Genomic DNA, 23,483 nt, shown 5'->3' with positions numbered 1-23,483 from the left:
ATATTTTACCTCAATAAGAAACATAAAATAAAATAGAGGTAATGAGATGAGGGGTGGGGAGTGACTTGTTGAATATTACAGAGCAGCTAAGTGGTCAAGCCCACACTAGGCCCTGGTGCTCCCACTCCCAGCCTACAGACTTTTATTTTGTGTCCTGAAGCCTCTCTCATTACATGAGTGCTTAAATTGTAGAGTAAGTGGACATAGTTTCCATAGCTCTGCAAGAGTCTAAGTGGTATCAGAGGAATCAAGTCGTACATATTAATACTTCCAGATCTGCCACCTGACATAAAATACATCAATTTGTCTTTATCCTTGTTCCTACTGATCAAAGCAAGGGAGGGATTTGGGTCTCCTATTATGCAGGAATATTTTTATGTCTGATGCTCTCTCATTTAAAAAGTAGAACACGTTTTAGCTATTGCCACTTTTGCAGGCTCCTGAGGGGAGAGAGAGTTCTTGTATTTTTTGTATTGACCTCATTCTCACCCTTCTTCCATGGCTCCATGTCTAAAAATGTCAATATGTGACACGTGTTTGTAGCTGTTATAAACACATTCTTTTATCTGATTAAACATCTAGCTTGGAAAGAATCACTGCGAGTGTAAATGTGCATGCCTTGGTCTGAAGTATATCGAGTCTAAGTATATAAAATTACAAGACATTTTAAAGAAATGACTTTATGTCTTGACAAATTAGATATTTGTCATGGCATGCATCTTATGAAAATAAACGTCAATTAAAATTGCTTTATGTTTCAAATCGTGTGTCGGAGGATTGTCTATAACGGATAACCTATGCCACTGTCTATTATGGAACCATTGAGAACTTGTTTTTTTAAAATTCCCTTGAGGATTGTCTTTTATAAACCACATCCATGTGGTGTGATTTGAAGAGCACTAAGAAGGGTAATGCATCATCAGCCTGACACCACCAGAGACCAGGAATTTGAAGGTACTTTGTATCAGAGAGCAGGTGAAAAATATGGCTTCAGTAAGAGATGTGGAACCACAGGCGTTAAAACCGACAAGCCAAAATAGCCTAGTTTGATGACCCGTTTTCTTTTAAAAAGTTATCCTTGTACATGGACCAGAGGCAGGTAGTGTACTTTGATTTTTGGCCCCTATAGAGTTCACTAGAATTGAACATTGTAAGTTAACACTTAAGATCTGGGACAATCAAAGCACATTGAACAATGCTTGGACATTGTTCCATCTGTAATGATAAAAAATGAGTTAATATGCTACTTTTTATTGAACACCTACCATTATGCCAGGTATTTCACATTTCGTTTGCATGGTACCTTGTGAGGTAGATATCATTATGCCCAGTTTATAGCTGAGGAAACTAAGGTTTAGAGAGGCTAACTAACTTGCCCATGTTTGCGTGGCCAGTAAATGAAACAAGCTGGATTTGATTCCATGTCTATCTAGACTCAGAAGCCTATATGGTTAACCACTTGTAAATGGGATAACAATACTTACCTTAGAGATTTTTAAAGGATTCGATGAGATTAAAAAATCCAAAAAGTGCTTTGTAATTGCTAATAAAGCTTTGTAGAATGAAAGGCATTATCAGGAGTAGAAGACAATCTGTTACAGTGTCTCCCCATGACCATCTACCCTTCAAATAAATCCGAATGTCCTGGAGTTTGTGCCTTTGTCCTTGACTTTCTGGTGAGGGAGAGTAGTTTATGTTTTGGGCATAGATTCTGAGAAGTAGGTCACTGGTTCTCTTTATTCCGTGATATTTTCGAATGTGATTTCTTTGCCATGTAGTTGAGAGGAGGAAAGAGATCGGCAGTGTCTGTGGACACAGACCTGTGGGACTCCCAGAATAATTTTAGACAGTGAGAAAACATGTGTCTAAAATCATGTAAGGCTGTACCTTAACATGTATGTCATTTCTTCTATTTTCTTGTTTGTCATAGAAACTGATCTGCTCCTCCGTATAAAAGACATCAGCCATTTCTTAATGCAAGACATCGCTTTCTTGTCTGGTAAGCAAACTTTCTTATATATTGTCCAGATACATGACTTGATTAGCAGTTAGTTCGGTACCTATTATATAAATAGCTCTCGCTCTCTATATAGAGCTATTATATATATTCATTTGAGAAGCACTATTTTAATAAACATTTATACATTGTGCACCTAGTTGCTAAACAAATGGACATTTAGAGAATAATTGGAGGTTTTAAGCATTTTAGATATATGAGTAAAAACAACCTTACCACTCTTATACATTTGACTTTCAGATGAGTCTTCAGAAATCTATGAGAGTTGAAAGTAGAATATGTCTCCTAGGTGGGTGCAGGCTGAGTGGGAGGGGAGCAGCTGAGGTAGCTTCTTTGATTACTCAAATGTGTATTACAAATGCTGGCAAGTTGCACCAAATAATCAGCATGCACTAAGTATTTTTTTTTAGGATTTCATTTACACATTATAAAGAAAGTTGATTTTTCTTAAATATGTATATACACTTGTATATAATTTTTAGCAATTATGGTAAAATCAATTTAACATACAACTTATCATTTTAACTATTTTTTTTTTTGAGACGGAGTCTTGCTCTGCCGCCCAGGCTGGGGTGCAGTGGCCGGATCTCAGCTCACTGCAAGCTCCGCCTCCCAGGTTTACGCCATTCTCCTGCCTCAGCCTCCCGAGTAGCTGGGACTACAGGCGCCCGCCACCTCACCCGGCTACTTTTTTGTATTTTTTTTTAGTAGAGACGGGGTTTCACCGTGTCAGCCAGGATGGTCTCGATCTCCTGACCTCGTGATCCGCCCATCTCGGCCTCCCAAAGTGCTGGGATTACAGGCTTGAGCCACCGCGCCCGGCCCATTTTAACTATTTTTAAGAGTACAATTCAGCGGCATTAAGTATGTTTACATTTTTGTGCCACCATTGCCACCACCATCTCCAGAGTTTCAGACCTTGCAAAATTGAAACTCTATATCCATTAAACAATTACTCCCCATTTCATTCCGTCCTCTCTCTAGCCCCTGTTAACCACAATTTTACTTTCTTTCTCTATGAATTTGACTATCCTAGGTACCTGATGTAAATAAATCATATGGTATATGTCTTTTTGTGACTGGCTTATTTCACTTAGCATAAGGTCTTCAAGTTTCATCAATGTTGTAGCATGTGTCAGAACTTCTTTTTTAAGGCTGAATAATATTCCATTTTATGTATATTCCACACTTTGTTTATCTGTTCATCCATTGATAGATACTTTGGTCACTTCTACCATTTGGCTGTTGTGAATAATGCCACTAAATAGCATTACACATTTTTAGACACATAACTATGGTAAACCATCCCGTCCCTTTAGCTTCTGGTCATACTTTGGGGAAAGTTTTGCTTAGAAACAAGCAAATGACTTTCAGGTATTAGAGTAATTAGAATTACATCATTAAATATTATATTTATCATATTAAGCAGATAAAGAAAACTTACCGGTATATATTAATACGTTGTTTTTATAAAGATGAGTGCTTCTTAGGTATTGAGAGTACAAGAAACTATCTTATTCCTTCTAAATAGTTTAATTAATTCTCGGAAAAATGGCACCTACACGCTCAGTTTACTAAACAAGCTTTTACTTTATAAGTGATCCTAATTGGACACTTCAATCTGGCCTCTGCTTTTATTATCATTATTATTATTTTTAAAGACAGCATCTTGCTCTTTTGCCCAGGCTCCAGTGCAGTGGTATGATCATAGCTCAATGTAACCTTAAACTGCTTGGTTCAAGTGATCCTTCCACCTCAGCCTCCTGAGTCTCTGGAACTATAGGAGCGTGCCACCATGCCTAGCTAATCTTTATTGTTTGTAGCGAAAGGGTTTTGTTGTGTTGCGAAGGCTGGTCTTGAACTCCTGGCCTCAAGCGATCCTCCCATCCTGGCTTCTCAAAGTGCTGTGATTACAGGCATGAGCCATCGCACCCAGCCTGGCCTCTGCTTTTAAATTATTATAATTACACCTATGATAAAGCTTAATTAAAAATGATTCTAATTAGTGGTAACTGTGAATTAATGATGACTTAATTAATATGGCTTTATGTTTTATTTTATAAGTGGCATAAATGTGTGACAGTGTCAGTAAATTTAGCAGTGTGTTAGGTTCATTTTTAAGTTTTAGAGATTTTACTTAAGATTATCTATGTTTTCCAAACTGTGTTCTAAATAGAACCATCCTCAAGGCTTGCTGCACCCATCCAGATCTCTCTCTACACCTTTCCTTCCTTAACTGCTTTTTGTATTTGTTTTAAAAATGCATCTGCCTATAGCTTCCTTTGAAAAAAGGGTTCCCAATGGTAAAAAATAATTAAAACTTCCCAATTTGGAATATAAATATCTCTTTTGATCTCTTCTCACAAGTTTACTACCTAGGACGGTACTTGTAGGTGTTTAGTGGTAATAATCATTTATAGATTAGTCAATGATAATTTACTCTTATAGGAGCCTTGCCACCTTTCCTTTGATAAGTATAGTTTGCCTAAGTGCTAGATGGTTCTGTCCTTAACTAGAGTGCTCACCAGCTTGCTTGGCAAGTATGTAGTTATGTTATATTTAAGATATTTATTACATTAGATATTACATATCATTTATATTACTAGTTCTATACAGTACTCTACCTATAGAGGCCCTTTGTTTAAAGATTCACTAAATCTCTTGGTTCAGAATTGTACAATTTCTCCTTTGAGTTTCTTAAAAACTCTTCAGTGGATGCCATTATTCTCAATGATTATTTTCACTCTAGTCTTTAACTCTAGAATATCATATAGTGAAGATTAATAACGCTTTGATTTAATACTTTGGACTAGTTTGATTAAAAATAATTTGGGAATGAATACTCTCTCTCAAGTTTCCCTTGGTAAAAATTGAGGCAAATAATTAATTTGATCTTTTTCCATGTGCACTAGAGAAGAAAGTGTATTCTGCTTTTGTTGGATGGAGTGTTCTAGAAATGTCAATTAGGTCATGTTGGTTGAGACTGTTGTTCACGTGTACAATATCCTTGCAAATTCTTTGTCTACTTGTTCTATCAATTATTGAGAGATGGGTGGTGAAATTTCTGACTAAAATTGTGAATTTGTCTATTTCTTCTTACAGCTCTGTTTTTGCTTTGTGTATTTTGAAGCTCTGTTATTAGGTGCATAAACATTTAAGATTTTGTCCCATTAAGGAATTGACCACTTTATCATGATCAAATGATCATTTTAATATCTGGTAATATTTTTGACTCTGAAATCTACTTTGTCAAATATTAAACAGCTTTGTTTTGATTAGCACTGTCATGGTATATCTTTTTCTATCCTTTGCTTTTAATGCATTTGTACTTTTATATTTAAAACGTGTGTTTCTTGTGGGCAGCATATAATTTGGTCTTTCTTTTTATCCAGTTTAATGATCTTTGACTTTTAATTGCAGTGCCTAGATCATTGACATTTTGTGTGATTATTCATATGGATGGATTTAAATCTACCATCTTATGATCTTATAAAAGCAAAATACAAATAATGAGATGGTAGATTTTTCCATTTGTCCCATGTGTTCTTTGTTTTCCTCCATTTCTGTCTTCTTTTGGGTTGAGTATTGTTATGATTCCATTTTATATCCTTTTCTTTTTCTTTTTTGGGGGCGGGGGGCAGGGAGACGGAGTCTTGCTCTGTCGCCCAGGCTGGAGTGCAGTGGCGTGATCTTGGCTCACTGCAACCTCTGCCTCCCAGGTTCAACCGATTCTCCTGCTTCAGCCTCCTGAGTAGCTGGGATTATAGGCATGCGCCCCCACACCCAGCTAATTTTAGTATTTTTGGTAGAGACAGGGTTTCAACATGTTGGCCAGGCTGGTCTCGTACTCCTGACCTCAAGTGATCCTCTGGCTGCGGCCTCCCAAAGTGCTGGGGTTATAGGCATGAGTCACTGTGCCCGGCCTATATCCTTTTCTATTGTCATATTTTTATTGCAGATTGAATTAAAAATATTTTTACATCTTTATTCACTTAAATTCAGCCAAATAAAAATTACAACTGAACTAAGAAAATTTCTATTAGTGAGCTACATTCAAAGACCACCTTGCAACTTTCCTCCTAAAATAATTCTTCAAATTCTATTTAGCACTTAATATTTATTGAGCATTCACTCTCTGTGTAGGTGCTAGGCTGGCTGCGGATGTGAACCTGAAACACATGTAAGGCTCATCTCTGCACTTTTAGGTGGCTTTCATTTTCAATATTTCTCATCCTTCAGGCTGCATAGAGGTCTATTGGGCTGGATGGAGAAACGGGGGAGAGACTGAAATGAAAGCCCAGAGATAGTGCAGCCATTCCCTCCCCAAGAACCCCTATGACAGTACCACTATTCTTGGTTCCTATGGAAATGGGCTTAGGGCAGCCTCACCTATGAGCCCTGGGATCCATGCTTTCCAGGGGTCAAGGTCAACCACTTGGTCAAGATACTGCTGGATGCCACTGCTCCAGGTTAATGGCTGCATGGGTCTGCGGGGAGCGTCCACAACCCTACACCTCTCCCTTGACCCCTACCCAGACTGAACATTGAATTTTAACCCACAGATAATTTGTGATCTTTCTTTGCATTAATAAAATTCCTATATCATTCCTGCCATCATTACTTTTGTTGTTTCTTCCATAAACACATTAGACCATCACCTATTTCCTATAGGGTGCTCTGTATCTTTTCCTGCTCACCATGACACTAAGAGATCGATTATATCAAGTTTTCCACTTGCTGTCAAGCCATCATTCACTTATTTTGAATTTAGGCTCGTTGGTATAGAAAGAGTTATTTCCCAACCCCTTGGTTGTCCAGATTGGGGAATCAGCCTTTTTCAACCATGTTTATTATATGCATTTCATGACATTTTCTTCTGACTATATTCATTCATTTTACTCTCTTTCTTTTAATTTTTTTATTGAGAAACTACTCTGCCACCTTTTAAACTTGAAGTGTCAGGAACTTGGAGCCATTTTGGTTTTATGTGGAGATCATCATCTTTATAAAAAAGTTGTGTTGCTGCAAAACAGTATTCAAATCTAAAATCCTCTTCCTTGCCTCGTTGTTATATACATTTTTAATTCAGTTGACTTTTTTTTTCTATTATTGTAGGTGGCCGGGGAAAGGACAATGCTTGGATCATTACATTTCCAGAAAACTGTAATTTTAGATGTATACCAGAGGAAGTAATAGCAAAAGTACTTACTTACCTGACATCTATTGCAAGGTATAGTATTTCATTACGTTTTTTCAATTCGCTTTATATCAGATATCCATCTGAATGTCGTAACAGGAAAATGGCTTAATATAGCTATTATTATCATGGTGAATAAACAACTGACTTAACTTCAGAGTAGATAAGAAGTACAACTTAGAAGGAGAAGCTGGCAGCTATCTAAATTGTTACAAAAATTATACTGAGGATCTACGAAAATAAAATTGGGGATCTAGGAGTATTTGTTCCCACGGAAAAGAACATAGGTAGAGAATGATGGTCATACATATATGCTTTAATTTGCTTAAAAGGAAATATTAGCAGCCAAGAGTGAGGACAGCCATTTTTCATTTCTTCTGAATGTAACACAAGAAGACTGAATCTTAAGTAGATTCAATAGTGGTACTGGGAGATACTAGGGGGAATGTCTTGATATTAAAAATTGTTTGGAACTAGAATGCTTTAAAATGGAAAGTTTCAAAAGGTTTCTTAGAGATTTTATGTGTGTTAAAGACAAAATGTTCAAAGGAAGCATTTTCTAGTTGCTAACCCTGAAGAACAAGAGGACACAAATCTAGGATGATAAAATTCAAAGTCTCATGAACAAAAATCAAATCTCAGGAAATGAAACTTACAATGTACCTATTGAAGCTTGAAAGTGATCTTTTTAGGGCAAATAGAAGTTATATTTTCCATTAAACTGCATTTCCTCAGGAGCAGAGTTAGAAAAATAGATTTAGCAGTGTGATTTTGAATGAGTGAATGGATCATTGACTCATGATGAATTACATGGAAAGTTAAAGCTGATATCATGAAGGACAGTTATCTTTTGAGTTTTCCCACACACAAGATTACAGTATTCCAAATCAATTTTAGTGACCTATCTTCATTACACTATCACTTTCCTATTTAAAAGATTGACATTAATGCTGCAAAAGAAATTTTAAATAGTGAATAAGGGAATATGTCTTCAAATCAGTTTTCTAAGACAGTCCTTTGTGATAGCTTTCCAATTCCAATTCTGTCTTCCGTCAAGACATCAAATGTAGATGAAATAATCAAAAATAGAACGAAGACATATATAACAAATTTGCATTATTATTAAGAAAAAGTTATTATTTCTTCTTATCATTCAGGCAAAATGGACCGGACTCCCAGTTTACCATTATTCTGGATCGAAGATTGGATACATGGTCTTCTCTTAAAATCTCTCTCCAAAAAATCTCAGTAAGTATCTATGCATTATACGATAACTTTTTATTTTTGTTTCATATTACACTTTCTGTTTTGGGAGGTATAGATTACTTTGGTAGTGATGGAGACAATAAAAATTGATGGAATATGAGGAGGGAAAGTAGAAGGAGAGGTTGTAGCAGACCCTAAGATAAATAACTCTACCCAAAATAAAACCTAGTAAGAATGAGTGAGTGGTTTGTGGTTCCAGTTATGAGTGAGAAGTGATTCATGGTTCTATGTGCCTTTCAGAACAAGGCAAGTTTTTATGGAATCTCTTTTTTTTTTTTTTTTTTTTTTTTTTTTTTTTTTTTTAGTGGAAATAGATGTGTTGCATACTCATCGAATGTGAAAAAATATAAAGAAGAAAGTTTAAAACAACAGTAATCCAACCACCCCAAAATAAGCAGTTTTTAACATTTTGGTGTACAACTTTCTAGATTTGTTTTATCCTAGGATAGGGTAGGGAAATGAGTCACATATAAAATGATATATCTTCCCTACTGGTATCTAGTCCCCAGCTTCCCAAGACCCAGAGAGAGAAACATTTTCTCTAATTAAAACAATGAGAGGTACAATTCTGCCCATGACCAAGATAATCTTTTACACTTTTAGGCTCACAAGGATATCACGAAATTGTTTGACACTTCACTTTCATAGATGAGGAGGGAGATGAGGAATCCCCGGACTCCTTCTGAGCTGGCAAGATTGGGGCTCTCTGTGGAAGTGCCATGTGGCCAACTTCCTGTATCGGACTAGAATAGCTGGGAATCAATATATATTTTTTTTCTTTGAGATTCCAACATTGCCAGCCATCTGAAATTCTTACTTTGTCTCCTGACTAATTGAGGAGGTCACGCCCACCACAAGAAGTTGATTTAGTTGCAAAGGCAAAACAAAAATCTAGGTTGTTGGACTTCCAAGCCAGTGTTCTAGCACTCACAAGGTAAAATGAGCCAGATCATTATTCTTTTGATACCCAGAATGAATTATTTCTCCTTTTGGACAAATAAGCAAAAAGTGGTTTCCTGTTTATTTAACAGAGGTGTTTAATCATTAGCAGTAGAGACAGGAGTTAACATTAGATATACTCAAGTTACTAACATAAAATAGAAAAAAACTTGACTTTGTATAGCATATTTGTGCTTTTTCAAAAGCGTTCACGTTTATTAAGTATTGTTGATTCTCTTCATTTCCTGATTAAGTACTGCAGGTAGGTATCACTATAATTGTCTTGTAAATGATGAAATCACATTATGTGTACTTTGGAATGGTTATGTGATGAATCCAAGGTCAAATATCCAAGTAACCAAAAGAGCCAGAGCAAGAATTGAAATGTCAAGAATTCCAGTTGGTGATGGTTTCTATTATTTTCCAACTGGCTTACAAATAGACAAATACATTCAATGTTATTTAGAAAAATGTAAAATTTCTTTTGAGAGAGTAAATCTGTCCTCCATATATGATTGAGCCTTGTCAGTGGGGCTAAATAAAGTAAAAGCTATTTCCCATGCTCTGGTCTTTTAGGATTGGTCCTTGGGCTTGTTGAGTAGACCTTGGTTTATGCTAATAATTGCTTCTCTTATACTAAATAGAGCACTGGTTGCATTAAAACATTTTTTTATCACCCAAGTTTTTTTCTTTTGGCCAACACTGCACCCACCTGATTAAATTAATTTTCATTTTGTGACTGGTTTGGCACATGACATTAGTTTTTTAGTAGAGTTTTATTTTTATTATTCAAAATAGGTGGCTTGTAACAGAGGTTCTATTTTTCATAAAAGATAAATATAAGATTAGGTCATGATCCTGTCATTTTGAAGTCAGCAGAGGGTAATTGCTTACTTACTGGAGAGTGATACTCCTCTTTCTGTATTCCCAGGGCTGCTTTCTCAGTGGAGAATTATGACCTATGCTCAGTAAAGAACTTGAATCTCAGGGTCCCTTTATTTTCATAACTGCCAAATTGATCATGCTAGGCAAGGGAGGGGTGCAGATGCTGACTACATGTAACTGGCTATAGGTTGTTTTAGATGTTTCTTTTTAAACATGTTAAATGTTTTTGCTTGTGGTATAGTTTCTATACTCATACTCAAGAGCACATTGATTACATCTCAACCATTAATAACTATTGTTTGCTGTTTGAAATAAAGGTAAATATTGAATGCAAGCTAATTTCAAATGCAAAAGTTGGCATTCAGAAAGGATTTCTAGTGAAATCTATCATCGTGTAGCTAGGTATAATTGCCTGTGGTGTATTATTTCAAACAGTGTCTGTGAAATAATCATACAATTCAATTTGAATATCTTTATTTGTAGATTTCAAATCAAATAAAAGCATTTAGGTTGTATTTCATAATTAATGAGAGGAGACTTTATTTTAGTTATACATTTTGGGGAAAGGTTAATTTAGGAGAGAATCCTATCCATCTTAGAAAGTTTGTATGTTCTATTCTTTCTAGATTATTATCAGGACAAAATTTTGCAAACTATATCCTTTTATAAGGCTTAAACCCAGAATATAATTTAAGAACAGAATAAACAAAACAGAATTGAAATTTAAGTCACATACCAGGGTAGGATGAGAGTAAAAAGCAAGAGTTAATACTACCTTCACAAAGATTCTTAACATTCCACCTTAAAAATCAAACTGCACAGAGGAGAAAGCCAGTCCCATCAAGCCTGCTCCTAGGAAGAGAGCTGGGTTTTTTTCTCCTTCTTCCACTCTTAGGACATGCCTGATCTTCTTGAGCAGTCCAGCACAAGCTAATCCACAAGGGTCAATCAGGCTAAGTAATTGGAGGAATGTGTTAACTCTGAATTACAACGAGCAGAAGGGAAGGATCTGTCAGCTGACTAATCAGGGATAGTGCTCTTTTTTTTTTTTTTTTCTCCCCAGCGCTGCTGCCGCTGTGCTAATGGAAGCAGCTACGGCAGCTTTGTTTGATAGAGATTTTTGGCTGCCGTTTTTAAATACTACCCAAGAAGCAGCTCATATTTCATCAATGTTGCATTGACAATTGGAAAAGAAGAGTGTAATTGTGTATAGGCGAAATGGCAGAAGCAAATCCCCCGAGAGGCAAGATGAGGTTCAGAAGGAATGCGGTAAGGGCTCTGTCTGCACTCCTGGAAAGCCTATTCCCAAGTTCAAGTGCTGGGATGCTGCAGCATGGTGCTATAGCACAAACTGCTGAGTGGGGTTTTTAAGGACAGATGGAGAGAATGGAGACTTATATTTGCATGGATTGCATTGATGTGATTACTGTGATACTAACATAGGGTAATTTTCAGGCAATTGAGGGGGTAGAATATAATTTCAAAATCTAAATGTCATCAAGTTTATGAATGAGCACCTTAGTCATGTTATTCATTTAAGACTGCATGAACAATTTTGAATCATTGGACAGCGTAGCTTTAAATCATGACTTAAAACAATATCTAACAAAAGGATTAATCCTTTCTTTCACCATGATCAAGTGAAGTATATTGCCATGGATAGGTCTGGAAGTGATTCCATCATCACTTAAAAATACAGCCTTTCCTGGGTGTTACCGTGTAAGTGAAAAAATGTAAAATCTGTAATGATTTGAAATCCTTATTGTTTCAATTATTTTCCAAACTTAAACTTCATAGGTACAAAATTGTCACCTGCTGACAACTTTTGTCTTTTAAGGAAAAAGACGGTAACTCACTTTTCAATATAGACTAGAATTTGGCAATCTCTCCTCTCAGGTACATTTCATGCAGTCTTTTACCTAAATTTTCCCTTCATTCACTTATTCATATGGTAAATTCCCAGCAAATTTCTAATGTGATCTTTAGATGTATTTTGGAGAAATGTTGAAATAACACTAGCTAATTTAATAAAAAACCAATCATCAAAAAGGCTTTAAATGCCACTCTTTTTCTTTCAAAGATTAATATAATGTAATTGATATTATGGTTTAAAATATAAACTTGCTCACTAATAATATCGAGATCACACACACACACACAAATAAGAAGGTAAAAATTGACCATAGGAAAAAAAACGACAGTTTGAATTAAAATTATGATAAGGAAAGTAAGACTTTTATTATTGTTGAATGACAGTGAACATCCATAGGTGTGTAAATGATTTATTTTCTAATAAAGCTCTTAGCACAGACTGCTATTTTAAAAACTATAGTTGGTTTTATTTTGACAAAATTATGTCTTTGGCTCCATACATGTTTTTATATTATGATAATATAGGTTCAGACTTTTAACAGACGATTTATGGTGCACAAGCAATGTTTGTGTATGTACTTTGCAGTATTGTAAGCAACTGATATTAGCACTTTTGTTATCAAAGGTAACTTCAGCTTTCAGAAAGTTTCTAATTATATATATATATATATATATTCTTAGTGCTGAACTTAGTTTCATGTCTATACACATGCATTAATATACACACAATAAATACAGCACGGGGTACTCATTGAATAGACATATGTAGCACTGTGATATATACAACATAAGTTACAAGGGTAAATATGGAATGGCTACTGGGCTGAAGGAACTCTCAGTCTAGTAGAAAGGGTAACACATGTTCGTAAATGACTATTTTGAAAAGAAATTCTGACTGGTGGAGAAGGCCTTATACAGGAGATGGCATATGTTTGGGTGTTAAGTAAGAGCATATGTAGCTGTTACCTTTCCTTGATTCTTTCCTATGTTTTTGTTTCTCATAAATGAATTAAGTGAGGCCTAGGAACAGATATGAGTGGGATTAATTGGATTAATTCTGAAGCCTAGAACTATAATATAAGACATATATGTTTTGCTTATATGGATAGGACTTGACCAGAGTAAAGAATTTGAACCTTAGCTAGTAAATAAATGGTTTCACCTTGAAGGGTCTCTGGAACTGGACTGATCCTGGAGGCTATGGATAAGTAGCATCTAAAAGGATGGTCCAGTGCCATTTGAAGTCCAAAAAAATGTTTGAACTAGTTACTTGGTAGAAATTTCAATGACTGTAGCTGAGTGAGAGAGAGGGGAGGAGAATAGATATATATGTGACAAAAAGAGCAAACCACAAGGAAGGAGTACTGCTTTGGGCTGTCCTCCTGGGGTCACTTGACAAGTTGCTTGGCAACTCATACTGTCTGTACTTTTTAAGGTGGGGATATGGGAGGAAGAGTGTGGAAGTGGCTCATACTGTTGCAAACTATTCTCTATAGCTTGAGGTCATGAGATTTTTTTCCCCAACATATTCTGCAGAGATGGTTCAGACCTTATCAAAGTCAAGTGCCTGTCAACATTTGTCTGATAGTAGATAAGAATACTTTCCTTTCGGTGGACTGTATATGCAAAATTGTTTCCAGCAACTTGTTTCAAATGTTATTTGTTCCATTTTGGAAACATCAAGGTCAAATCATCCCTGAGTGGCAAACAGCAAATCTGAGTGTGCATTCAGTCTATGAAGTGTTAAGTGTCTAGAAAGAGTTTGCCCTTAGGATCCAGAGAGGCCGTACTACTGCTGCTTACCAACTGTGCTTCAGTTTGCTCCTCTGTAAAAAGGGAATAATATCTAGTTTACTGCAATGTTATGAAGGCTAAATTTTATATATATATATATATATATATATATATATATGTAAGAAGTCTGACACATACTTAATGTCTTTTAGTCAAGGGTCTCTCTTATTGTTACTGCCTTTCTTTACCCTAATGATTAAAAAAGAAAAGTTATAGGAACATAAATTATTCTTATAGTAAGTAACCAAACGTTTATGTTTTATGAGGTACTTTAAACATTCTAGAAGTGATAACTAGAATAACTGAAAAGTGTGCCTAGGCTGATGAATTGCCTCCCTTAGAGAGCACACACGAGAGTATTAAACAAGGTTAATTTCTAGACTTCGGTAGTGAAATGATGTATTTGGTTTATACCTGCTCTTGTTGTTATTGTTGTTGTTACTGCTGTAAGATCATAGAACTAGGCAATCTGGCAGTACGTGTGAGTAAAAGGGAGTGAATCTGTTCTCTGGGAGGGAAAGATGAGAGGGAGCTTATTTTGTGCTCGTTACCTTGAAGAGCCAGTAAGAGCTGCTGCTGAGGGTTGGGGTGGGACCACGTTCGGTGATTGGACACATGGCTCCAAGTCCTATGTGATAGGCAGCTCGTTCACTTTTACTGAGATGTCTTTAAGCAGTCACATGCTGGAGCTCCAGAAAAATGTCTGCAAGAAGCTAAAACCAATGCTGTTTCCTCTCTCGTGCACGCTATTTTTTAAAAAAAGCAAAAAACACATTGAAATAAAACAAGACTAACCTTTGCCCAAACCCCTTTGTTTTTTTGACAGGTTCTCAAAAATGATTGATACTTTCAAAATCTCAGGTTTGATTTTGGGGAAAAAGAAATTGTGCTTTTTCATGTTTATATAACCATACAGATAAGAGGTTCTTAAAGCAGCATGCCCAAGAATTGAGAAATAAAATATTCCCAAGCCAAAATGGGAAAATTCACTGGTCTTGAGCTATATTTGCTGTGATATGTGCATCTGATACCCTATGCTGTTTGATTGTTCATTTAAATACTAGCTTTAAGATGGATTATCTTCAGACGTTTAGTTATTACAAATATTGGTATATAGAGAAAAAGTACTCTCTCGATATACCTATATGTGTATCCACATAGATACATACAAACTAATCTTAAATTTATATGGCTTGTCAGGTTAAAATTGCTCAAGAGTGTTCTGTCCCCTCTAGATTCTCATAGCCAGCAATCACTGATAAGGACGTCTCCATATTATTTATATTGATTGATGTTCAGATCTCTGAAGCTTTTTGGTTCAGAGGTTGCAAATTGTCCGTGCACAGATGTGTTTTGTTTAGACTATACAGCATTTTAACGAACTTTCAATTTATTTTCAATTTTTAAACATCTGGGCTTTGCATGACAATCTGGATTTCTGTCTTCTCTTGAGAAACCAAAGAGTTGGCAATGCTGGGCCCACCTTACCACATGACAACATGTAGCTGGAACTGATTTATGAGTGAACTGACTTATGAATGCCCTCTGCTTTTCATGTTCTGCAGTTCACCATGGTTCCCACCACTTCCTGTTGCTCCTCATCATATAGGAAGAGTGTGAATTGCTATTTTCCACCTAATTTAGGCTGTTCGTTAATTAAGCCTACTTCACATTTATATTATCTACATAATACATGGTAGGCATTAAAGTTTGTCACCTTTGCTTTAGGTCTCAGGTTTAGATTCTCAACCAATCCAATCCTTGTATCATCCCTGTTATAACTTCTCCAAATGCCTCTTGTTGACTGAGTCTAGTTCTACAGGCAGGTGAATCGGGGTTTTAATTCTGCTACTTATGTGCTAGAAGGTATTGAAAAATTGCCTGACCTCACAAAACCTCAATGTATTAGTTCCCTATTGCTGCTGTAACAGATTACTACAAACTTAGTGGCTTAAAACAGTGAAAATGTATCATTACGGTTCTGGAGGTCAGAAGTCCAAGATTACCCAGTTGGGCTAAAAATCAAGGGTCAGCAGAGCTGTGTTCCTTCTGGAGTCTCTAGAGGAGAATCTGTTTCTTTGACTTTTCTAGCTTGCAGAGATTGTCCACATTCCTTGGTTTATACCCCTGCATCACTTTGACCTCTGCTATCACATCTTCTTCTCTGACTCTCCTGCCTCCCTCTTTTCCTAATGATTACATCGGTCCCACCATGATAATCTAGGATAATCTCCCCGTATCAAGATCCTTAATAACATTTATAAAGTCTGTTTTACCATATAAGATAACATATTACTAGGTTCCAGGAATTAGGATGTAGACATCTTTGGGGATAATGGCACTCAGTTTCTACAGTTGTGAAATGAGGACAAAAATAGAACCTACTGCATGTAAATACTTAGCACAATGTCATAATAGTGCTCTTTATGGGCATAATTCTAGTAGTGTGCATTCAATAAATAACATTTCCACCCCTGTCCAACCATCCAATCTCCTTTCCCTACCTTAAAGCTTTGAGAGGTCCTGAATATATACATATACATAAATATATGTATTTTTTGCTAAAGAGAAGCTATGAAAAGTAGTCATAAATGTGAGGTCTGGATTCACTTTAAAAGTATGACAGTTTGGCAGGCACCTATTATGGTCTGGGTTAAGTGAATGGGAGTGGGATTAAAAATTCAGGTATGTCTTATTCACATATGGGCACAAGGGATAAAAACAATACACCTGGTCTGAACTATATGATTTAGTTTTCTAGAAAAATAACTGACAAATCAAATGAATTGTTTGAGTGCCACCTGATTGCTCCGTTTGCTTAGTAGTTGTGTAGCTATTGCCTACAAGTTACTTAGTCTCCCAAATGGCTACTAAAATTGGGAGTAACTATTGGGTTACAGAATCCATGTGCTCTAGGAAGAAATGCAAAAAAGATTATAAAATTGTGCTATAACAAAAAATATCGTAAATGCAATTATGTAGTCAATAAACGAAGTTTTCAACCTTTGATGGTGCATTTTCTTTAAAAGCTCAAGTTTTTCTGGGCTTTTTGTGACAAATGAATTACTAAATATTTTGAAGGAATTAAGGAATGAGAATGTATGCTAAGATAATCAGAAGGTTTTACTTAAGAATAAGCTGATTAGAATATGGAATTATCTTTAGAAGCAATTTATATAGCTGTCAATGTTTGGGATAAAACACTTTATTAAATAGAGCAATAACAGGTTTAATAAAAATCCAACATAAAACCCCTGGCTTATGAGCAGCTGAATATCCCTACCCCTGCTTAAAATCACTTCCCCACTCATCTTGCAGACAGTGATTTTCCTTTTCTCTCCTTTCTTTGTACTTCGTTCCCTGCTATGTGATCAGCTGTCTCTGGACCTGGCTGCTGGTACAGCCTTGCTCTCCTAGGAATGGCAGAGTAGAGAGCAAGGCCTTACCTCAGGCAGAGAGTTGCTACATAGCTCTCTCTATTCCCATAGTATCCTCCCATCCCCTCCTCCCCCACACATAATTTTGGAGATGGGTGAGTATCCCTGGCTTGAAGTCAGCTCCAGGTTCTTGTATCCAGAGAATTCCAGATACAAGAGAATATAAGACTAAGGGAAGTCAGAGAGAGAAAAATGAAACCAGATCAACTTAGAATCCATGAAAGAATAAAAGTAATTTTGCTTTAAATGTTGCTAAAAATAGGCTGCTTTCAATTTCATTTAAAAGTGAAAAAGATAAACAAGTTCAAGGCAGGTGAGTATAATAATATAATGGGAATTTACCCAGGTAAAGAAAAAGGAAAGGCTTAACTCCCAAAATTAAGGGGGTAAAAATAAAATCTGTGCTTTCCACTTAAAAATAGGCCCAAAGTTCCCACAAGTCCCTGTCAGATCCTTCCCTTAAGCAAGCCTTTATCCATATCCCTAAAGTTTTCTACCCAAACCTGCTTGTCCTGAGGTCCAAGAATCCAAGGCAAAATTTTAAATCTGTCTTATTAATATTTTAGAGTTTAAAAAGTGCATTTTCATATCTTTTGCCTACTTTTTAATGAGGTTGTTTTTCTCTTGTAAATTTAAGTTCCTTAAATACTGCATGCTGTCACTAATAAGTGGGAGCTAAATAAGAACTTATGAACACAAAGAAGGAAACAACAGACACTGGGGTCCGCTTGACGGTGGAGGTTGGCAGGAGGGAGAGGAGCAGAAAAGATGACTATTGGGTACTGAGCTTAATACTTATGTGAAGTAATAATATGTACAACAACGCCCCGTGACACGTGTTTATGTAACTTTTGCATGTACCCCCAAACCTAAAATAAAAATGTAAAATGTGCCTTTATATTCATTATTTCTTTTAATCGCTGTAATAACTGGAAAATCCTTTTTTTTTTTTTTTTTTTTTTTTTTGGCAGAGTCTCACCCTATTGCCCAGGCTGGAGTGCAGTGGCATAATCTCAGATCACTGCAGCCTCCACCTCCCGGGTTCAAGTGATTCTCGTGCTTCAGCCTCCCCAGTAGCGGGGACCACAGGCGTGTACCACCATATCCGGCTAATTTTTTGTATTTTTAGTAGAGACAGGTTTTCACCCTGTTGGCCAGGCTGGTCTCGAACTCCTGGCCTCAATTGATCTTCCCACCTCAGCCTCCCAAAGTGCTGGGATTACAGGTGTGAGCCACCGTGCCCAGCTGGAAAATACGTATTATACCTAACATAAAATAAAATATACATTATGTACATAATAGAAGGTAGGATATACATTACCATTATAACTCTCTGTTTCTCTGTTTCTCTCTCTGTTTCTGTATACATGTTAATTTTATTCTTTTCAATGTTTCTCCAGCAGCAGGGCTCTTGGCCATCTGCTGCTTTTAAATGGCATCCTCAATGTTTCCTTCACTCAGTATTAGTTTGAAAATTCTAGGGCAGGACTTTTTTGGCCCTGCTTACATCAAATGTTCTGCTTATCTTTTTTCTTTCTCTTTTTTAAAGAGATGAGGTCTTGCTCTGTCACCCATGCTAGAGTGCAGTAGCACCATCATGGCTCACTGCAGCCTCAACTTCCTGGACACAAGCGATCCTCCCCCCTCAGCCTCCTGAGTAACTGGAACCGTAGGTGCATGCCACCATGACTAGATAATTTTTAAACTTTTTGTGGAGATGGGGCCTCACTATGTTGTCCAGGCTGTTCTGAAACTCCTGGCCTCAAGTGATCCTCCATCCTCGGTCTCCTAAATTGTTGGGATTGCAGGCATGAATCACCATGTCTGGCCCTAATCATACTTCCAATCACCACTAATCATTGTGTGTTGGAAGGGCAGGGCCATGTAGGAAAATAAGAATTCTCATTTGGAACCAATGTGTAGAATAATAGAAGGGGGAGTAGTTTCTCGGATGAAGGGAGAGAGTAACAGTCATGGCCTCCTGGGGGAATTATGAGTTGGACAACCATCCCAATGTATGTATATTGATAGCCATTATTTAATTTATTGATTTAATTTTATGCTCTTTTAATTTACTTATTTGTGCATATCATACTCATTTCTCTTTCATTTACTCTAGTTCTCATTGCCACTTAACATTTTATGTTTTATCACCATCTCAAATTGAATTAGGAAAATCCCCAGTTTTGAGCATCATTTCTCAAAGAGTCTATGTTTTATACCCTGGTGAAAGTTACTTTTTTCTTTTATTTTAAAATAGACTTTATTTTTTCACAGCAGTTTTAAGTTCACAACAGAATGGAACAGGAAGTACAGAGAGTTCCCATAAACTCCTTGCCCCACAGTATCTTATTCTTAGTTTATAGTTTTGTTTAATTACTAGTATTGCAATATGCCTGAAATATAATTGCAGTTGGAACATTTTTCATATATTTTGCTCTATTATGCTCTAATCTGCCGTCTTGAGGCTGATGACTCCTGATTCTGCACTCCTAGCCTAGACTTCTTTCCCTTCTTACTTGTACAAACAGCTGTCCAAAGGACATCATCTGGATGTCCTGCTGACCCTTCCAACCTAACATGTATATGAATGGAGATCAGAATCTTGTTCCCCTTCTTAAAACTTCTTTCTCTTGTGTTCCCCATCTCAGTGAAGGTTGTACCATTCAACCAGTTACTCAAGCCCCAAATCTGGAGTTTGATCCTCGTAGTACCTCCTTTCTCAGCAAGTACATCAAGTGGTTATGTCTTGCTGATTGCACCTCCTAAATTCTACCCTTATTCTTGGTATCATTACTTTAGTTCAGAAACTCATCATTCCTGGCTTGGATTACTGTACCAGCCTCCTAGCTCATCTGTCTGCTTCTACTCTTGTTCAAATCCAGTTCTTCCCAAAGCCAAAGTGATCCTTCTAAAATGCAAATTTGACCATGTTGTTCTGATGCTCAAAACCTCTTAGAGACTCCCCTTACTTCCAGGAAAAAAACCCATCATCCTTTCTGATGCAGTTCTGGCCCATTTTCCCAACACCATCTCCCATTGTCCCCCAGCATCGTTTCATCTAGCTCTCTTGACTAGGGCCTTTTCAGGAGATGGAGTAGTTTAGTGATTAAGAGCACAGACTTAGGGGCAAATCAAGGCTTTGCCAGCTGGGGCAAGGTACACTTAAACTCTCTGAGTCTCACTTTCTTTATTTGTAAAAGTGAGTAACCTAACTCCTTCATAGAATTATTATGAAAAGAATGTATGATAATATTGGCAAAATGCTTTGCACAGAGTAAACATTTAGTACACGGTAATTTATTATTAAAATTGGGCTATGTTACTCCATTCTCCACTTATTTTGCAATGTGTCTTCCTTCTTTGTCTTTTGAATTCTTTAGTGTAGCAATTATTTCTGACTGCATACTATGTGCCAGCAAGTTCTAGAAGCTGGGGAAACATTGGTGAATTAGAACGACATTCTGATCTAGTTAATTCCTCGTTATGCTTCGGGATCTTTTTGACCTTCCTATGTCTTGGAGAGTTGGTACTATCATTTCCCCTTGTATATTATTCTAATTCCTTTGATTACTTATCAACTTATCGTGTTAAAGAGTTGCTGATTATTAATGGACTCTGCAGTTGAACTGTTGGGTAGAAATTGTATTTTCTTAATTTGTGAACATTCAATGCCTAACAGAGCTTGATAATCATTCATTTAAATACATGAAGTAGACACATAGAAGATGTTCAGTGAATATTGATTATATTAAAATAAAAATATAATCCCATAATAAAGTTTTCTTTCATTGTTTAGTGTAAATACACAGACAAAAATCCTTTGGCTTTTAGGGTTATCCTAGGAAACTGCCACCTAATTCTATTTGTTCTTATAGGAAATAAGTGCAATTTGATTTCAAATAACTAACTCTAAAATAAAGGTTTAGAGTCTATTTCTTCATCACGTGGGGCCTGCTTCTATAGTGTGAGAAAATTCCTTACCAGAAGTGTTGCCAGGATCTGACCTGAAGCCTTACATTATTTTTCTTTCTATTTGCATGTTTTTAGATTTTATCAATATCATTTTGTAAAGTGTTGGCCTTTTACTGGCTTTTATGAATTTAAAGTTTGTTTCTTTCAATTACATATTTTCTGATATGTTCTCAGTTGAGTGTGTGTCAACAATTTTTTTTTTTTCAATTTCTTTTGTTTTTTCTTTCTACAGGCTTCCTTCCCTGGGAACTTGCACTTGGTTTTGGTTTTACGTCCTACCAGCTTTCTTCAACGAACGTTCACAGACATTGGATTTCGGTTTAGTCAGGAGGATTTTATGCTTAAATTACCAGTAAGAATATATTATTTAAATGTTTTGTTCCTCTAATTCTCATGAAGACTTGCACCATGATGTTTATATTTTACATGTGCCCATGTAGCATTTAAAAGAAAAAAAATTAAAGTTTCTCTTTGAAAAGTATACATTTGAAATGCCCAAAAGTCTTTCACTTCTACCATTTAAAAAAGAAATCGATTCATCAATTTATAACAAAGCAATTACTTTTGCAAAAAATATATGTCATATATGTTATACATGTGTGTATATGTGTATGTGTGCATGTATGTATATGTATGTGTATATCAGCAGGAAATTTTATTTTTTAGTAAAATTGAGTGTATGTTTTATGTATTTGAACTTCCATGAACTTACATCCTGAGCTAGTCCAGAGTACCATGACTTTTAAAAAATATTTTTGTATGTTTTTAAGGTTAGGAATAGGGTGCTCATAAATTTTGATACTTTTGAAAAGGTCAACCCTTCCTGATAAATTATAAGTTACTACATAAAGTCCTTTTCTTTGTTGTGAGCATAGCATTCTTTTAGAAGCTGGACCATTAACAGTGCAAACTTTTAGATGGAAGAAAATTAGGCATTTTGGTTTCTGTGGAGATTGATTTTTCTTTACAGAAAATGTTTTGTAAATAAAAACTGTTATTATCTGAAGAAGATAGTGCATACATGTATGGGGGCATGTACAGGAGAGAACTGTTAAAACCATTTATCAGAGGTGACTTCCTGCTAAATGTATGCTAAAGTTCATTTTACAGTTTAATGGAGGGATGGCATGAAGGGCAGTTAACAGTATCTTTCTTGCTTATTTATATAGGTTGTTATGCTGAGCTCAGTTAGTGATTTGCTGACATACATTGATGACAAGCAATTAACCCCTGAGTTAGGCGGCACCTTGCAGTACTGCCACAGTGAATGGATCATCTTCAGAAATGTATGTTGTCTTTGCCCTTACTGTAGAGCCTATAGTTCTTCATGTTAGCCTTTAAATCTAGTTCTAGAATTCTTTCCTATTTGAAAAAAAAAAAAAAAAACAGATTTCTGGGGTCCTCACTTTTCACATACATATAAATTCAACATCTTGATTTTCTTCCATAGGAAATATCTAGAAATGATGAGCAGTCACTGAGGATGGCAATGGAAGGAGAATCCTAGGGCATAAGGAGATCATACTCTGCCCATTCCCTCCTGTGGCTATGTAGTAACTTGAAGAAACGAAGGATTTGGATTCAAATCCTGACCCTGCTGATTTTTAGTTATATGACCTTGGACAATATACATAACCTCTCTGAGTCTTAGTTTTCCTAACTGTAAAATGGGACTAATAATACCTTACCTCATAGGGATCTTAAAAACACTAAATGAGATAGCAAAAGTAAAATGTTTTACACAGTGCCTAGCATATGGCAAATTGTCAATAAATACAAGTAGTATTATTAATCTCATTATCCTAGTGATGCTTCTGAGGCATTTTAGATTTGTAACAAAGAGTGTACTTCTGTTTTAGAAATTTACAAATAGGCAAGGGCCCTGCACCTCCCAAGTATGTCTGTGGTATATAAGTATCTTGACTTCTAATCCCAGAGATAGGGGAACCCTGCTGAAGAAATTAATGATGTCCCATTAAATTAGGATTCCATTTTCCTCATACTTGTTTTTCACTCAACGTTTCATTCATTAATTCATTTAACAATGCATTCATTCAACAATTCATTCATTCACATGAAGATGTATTGCCAAAATTAGCAG

General features: G+C 36.2%; 1 protein-coding gene across 13 annotated transcripts in view; it reads left to right on the top strand.

Moving 5' to 3' along the window:
• The window catches only part of MCF2 (MCF.2 cell line derived transforming sequence), a 117,350-nt gene that overhangs the window by 46,676 nt on the left and 47,191 nt on the right, over window positions 1-23,483 (top strand). For 6 of the 13 annotated variants that reach the window (XM_050777409.1, XM_050777406.1, XM_050777407.1 and 3 more), the window contains 5 exons: window positions 1,931-1,999; window positions 7,133-7,247; window positions 8,372-8,462; window positions 21,615-21,734; window positions 22,552-22,668. In XM_050777409.1, coding sequence (XP_050633366.1) covers window positions 1,931-1,999; window positions 7,133-7,247; window positions 8,372-8,462; window positions 21,615-21,734; window positions 22,552-22,668 — 512 coding nt within the window. Of the gene's footprint in view, window positions 1-1,930; window positions 2,000-7,132; window positions 7,248-8,371; window positions 8,463-11,013; window positions 11,574-21,614; window positions 21,735-22,551; window positions 22,669-23,483 lie in introns of those variants that run through there. The other 7 variants (XM_050777412.1, XM_050777411.1, XM_050777408.1 and 4 more) reach the window with 6 other exon arrangements.

Source organism: Macaca thibetana, chromosome X, assembly GCF_024542745.1.
Source record: "Macaca thibetana thibetana isolate TM-01 chromosome X, ASM2454274v1, whole genome shotgun sequence".
In the NCBI taxonomy this organism is placed as follows: Eukaryota; Metazoa; Chordata; class Mammalia; order Primates; family Cercopithecidae; genus Macaca; species Macaca thibetana.
The sequence above is the reverse complement of the archived record's forward strand: the minus strand, read 5'-3'. Positions and strand labels throughout refer to the sequence as shown.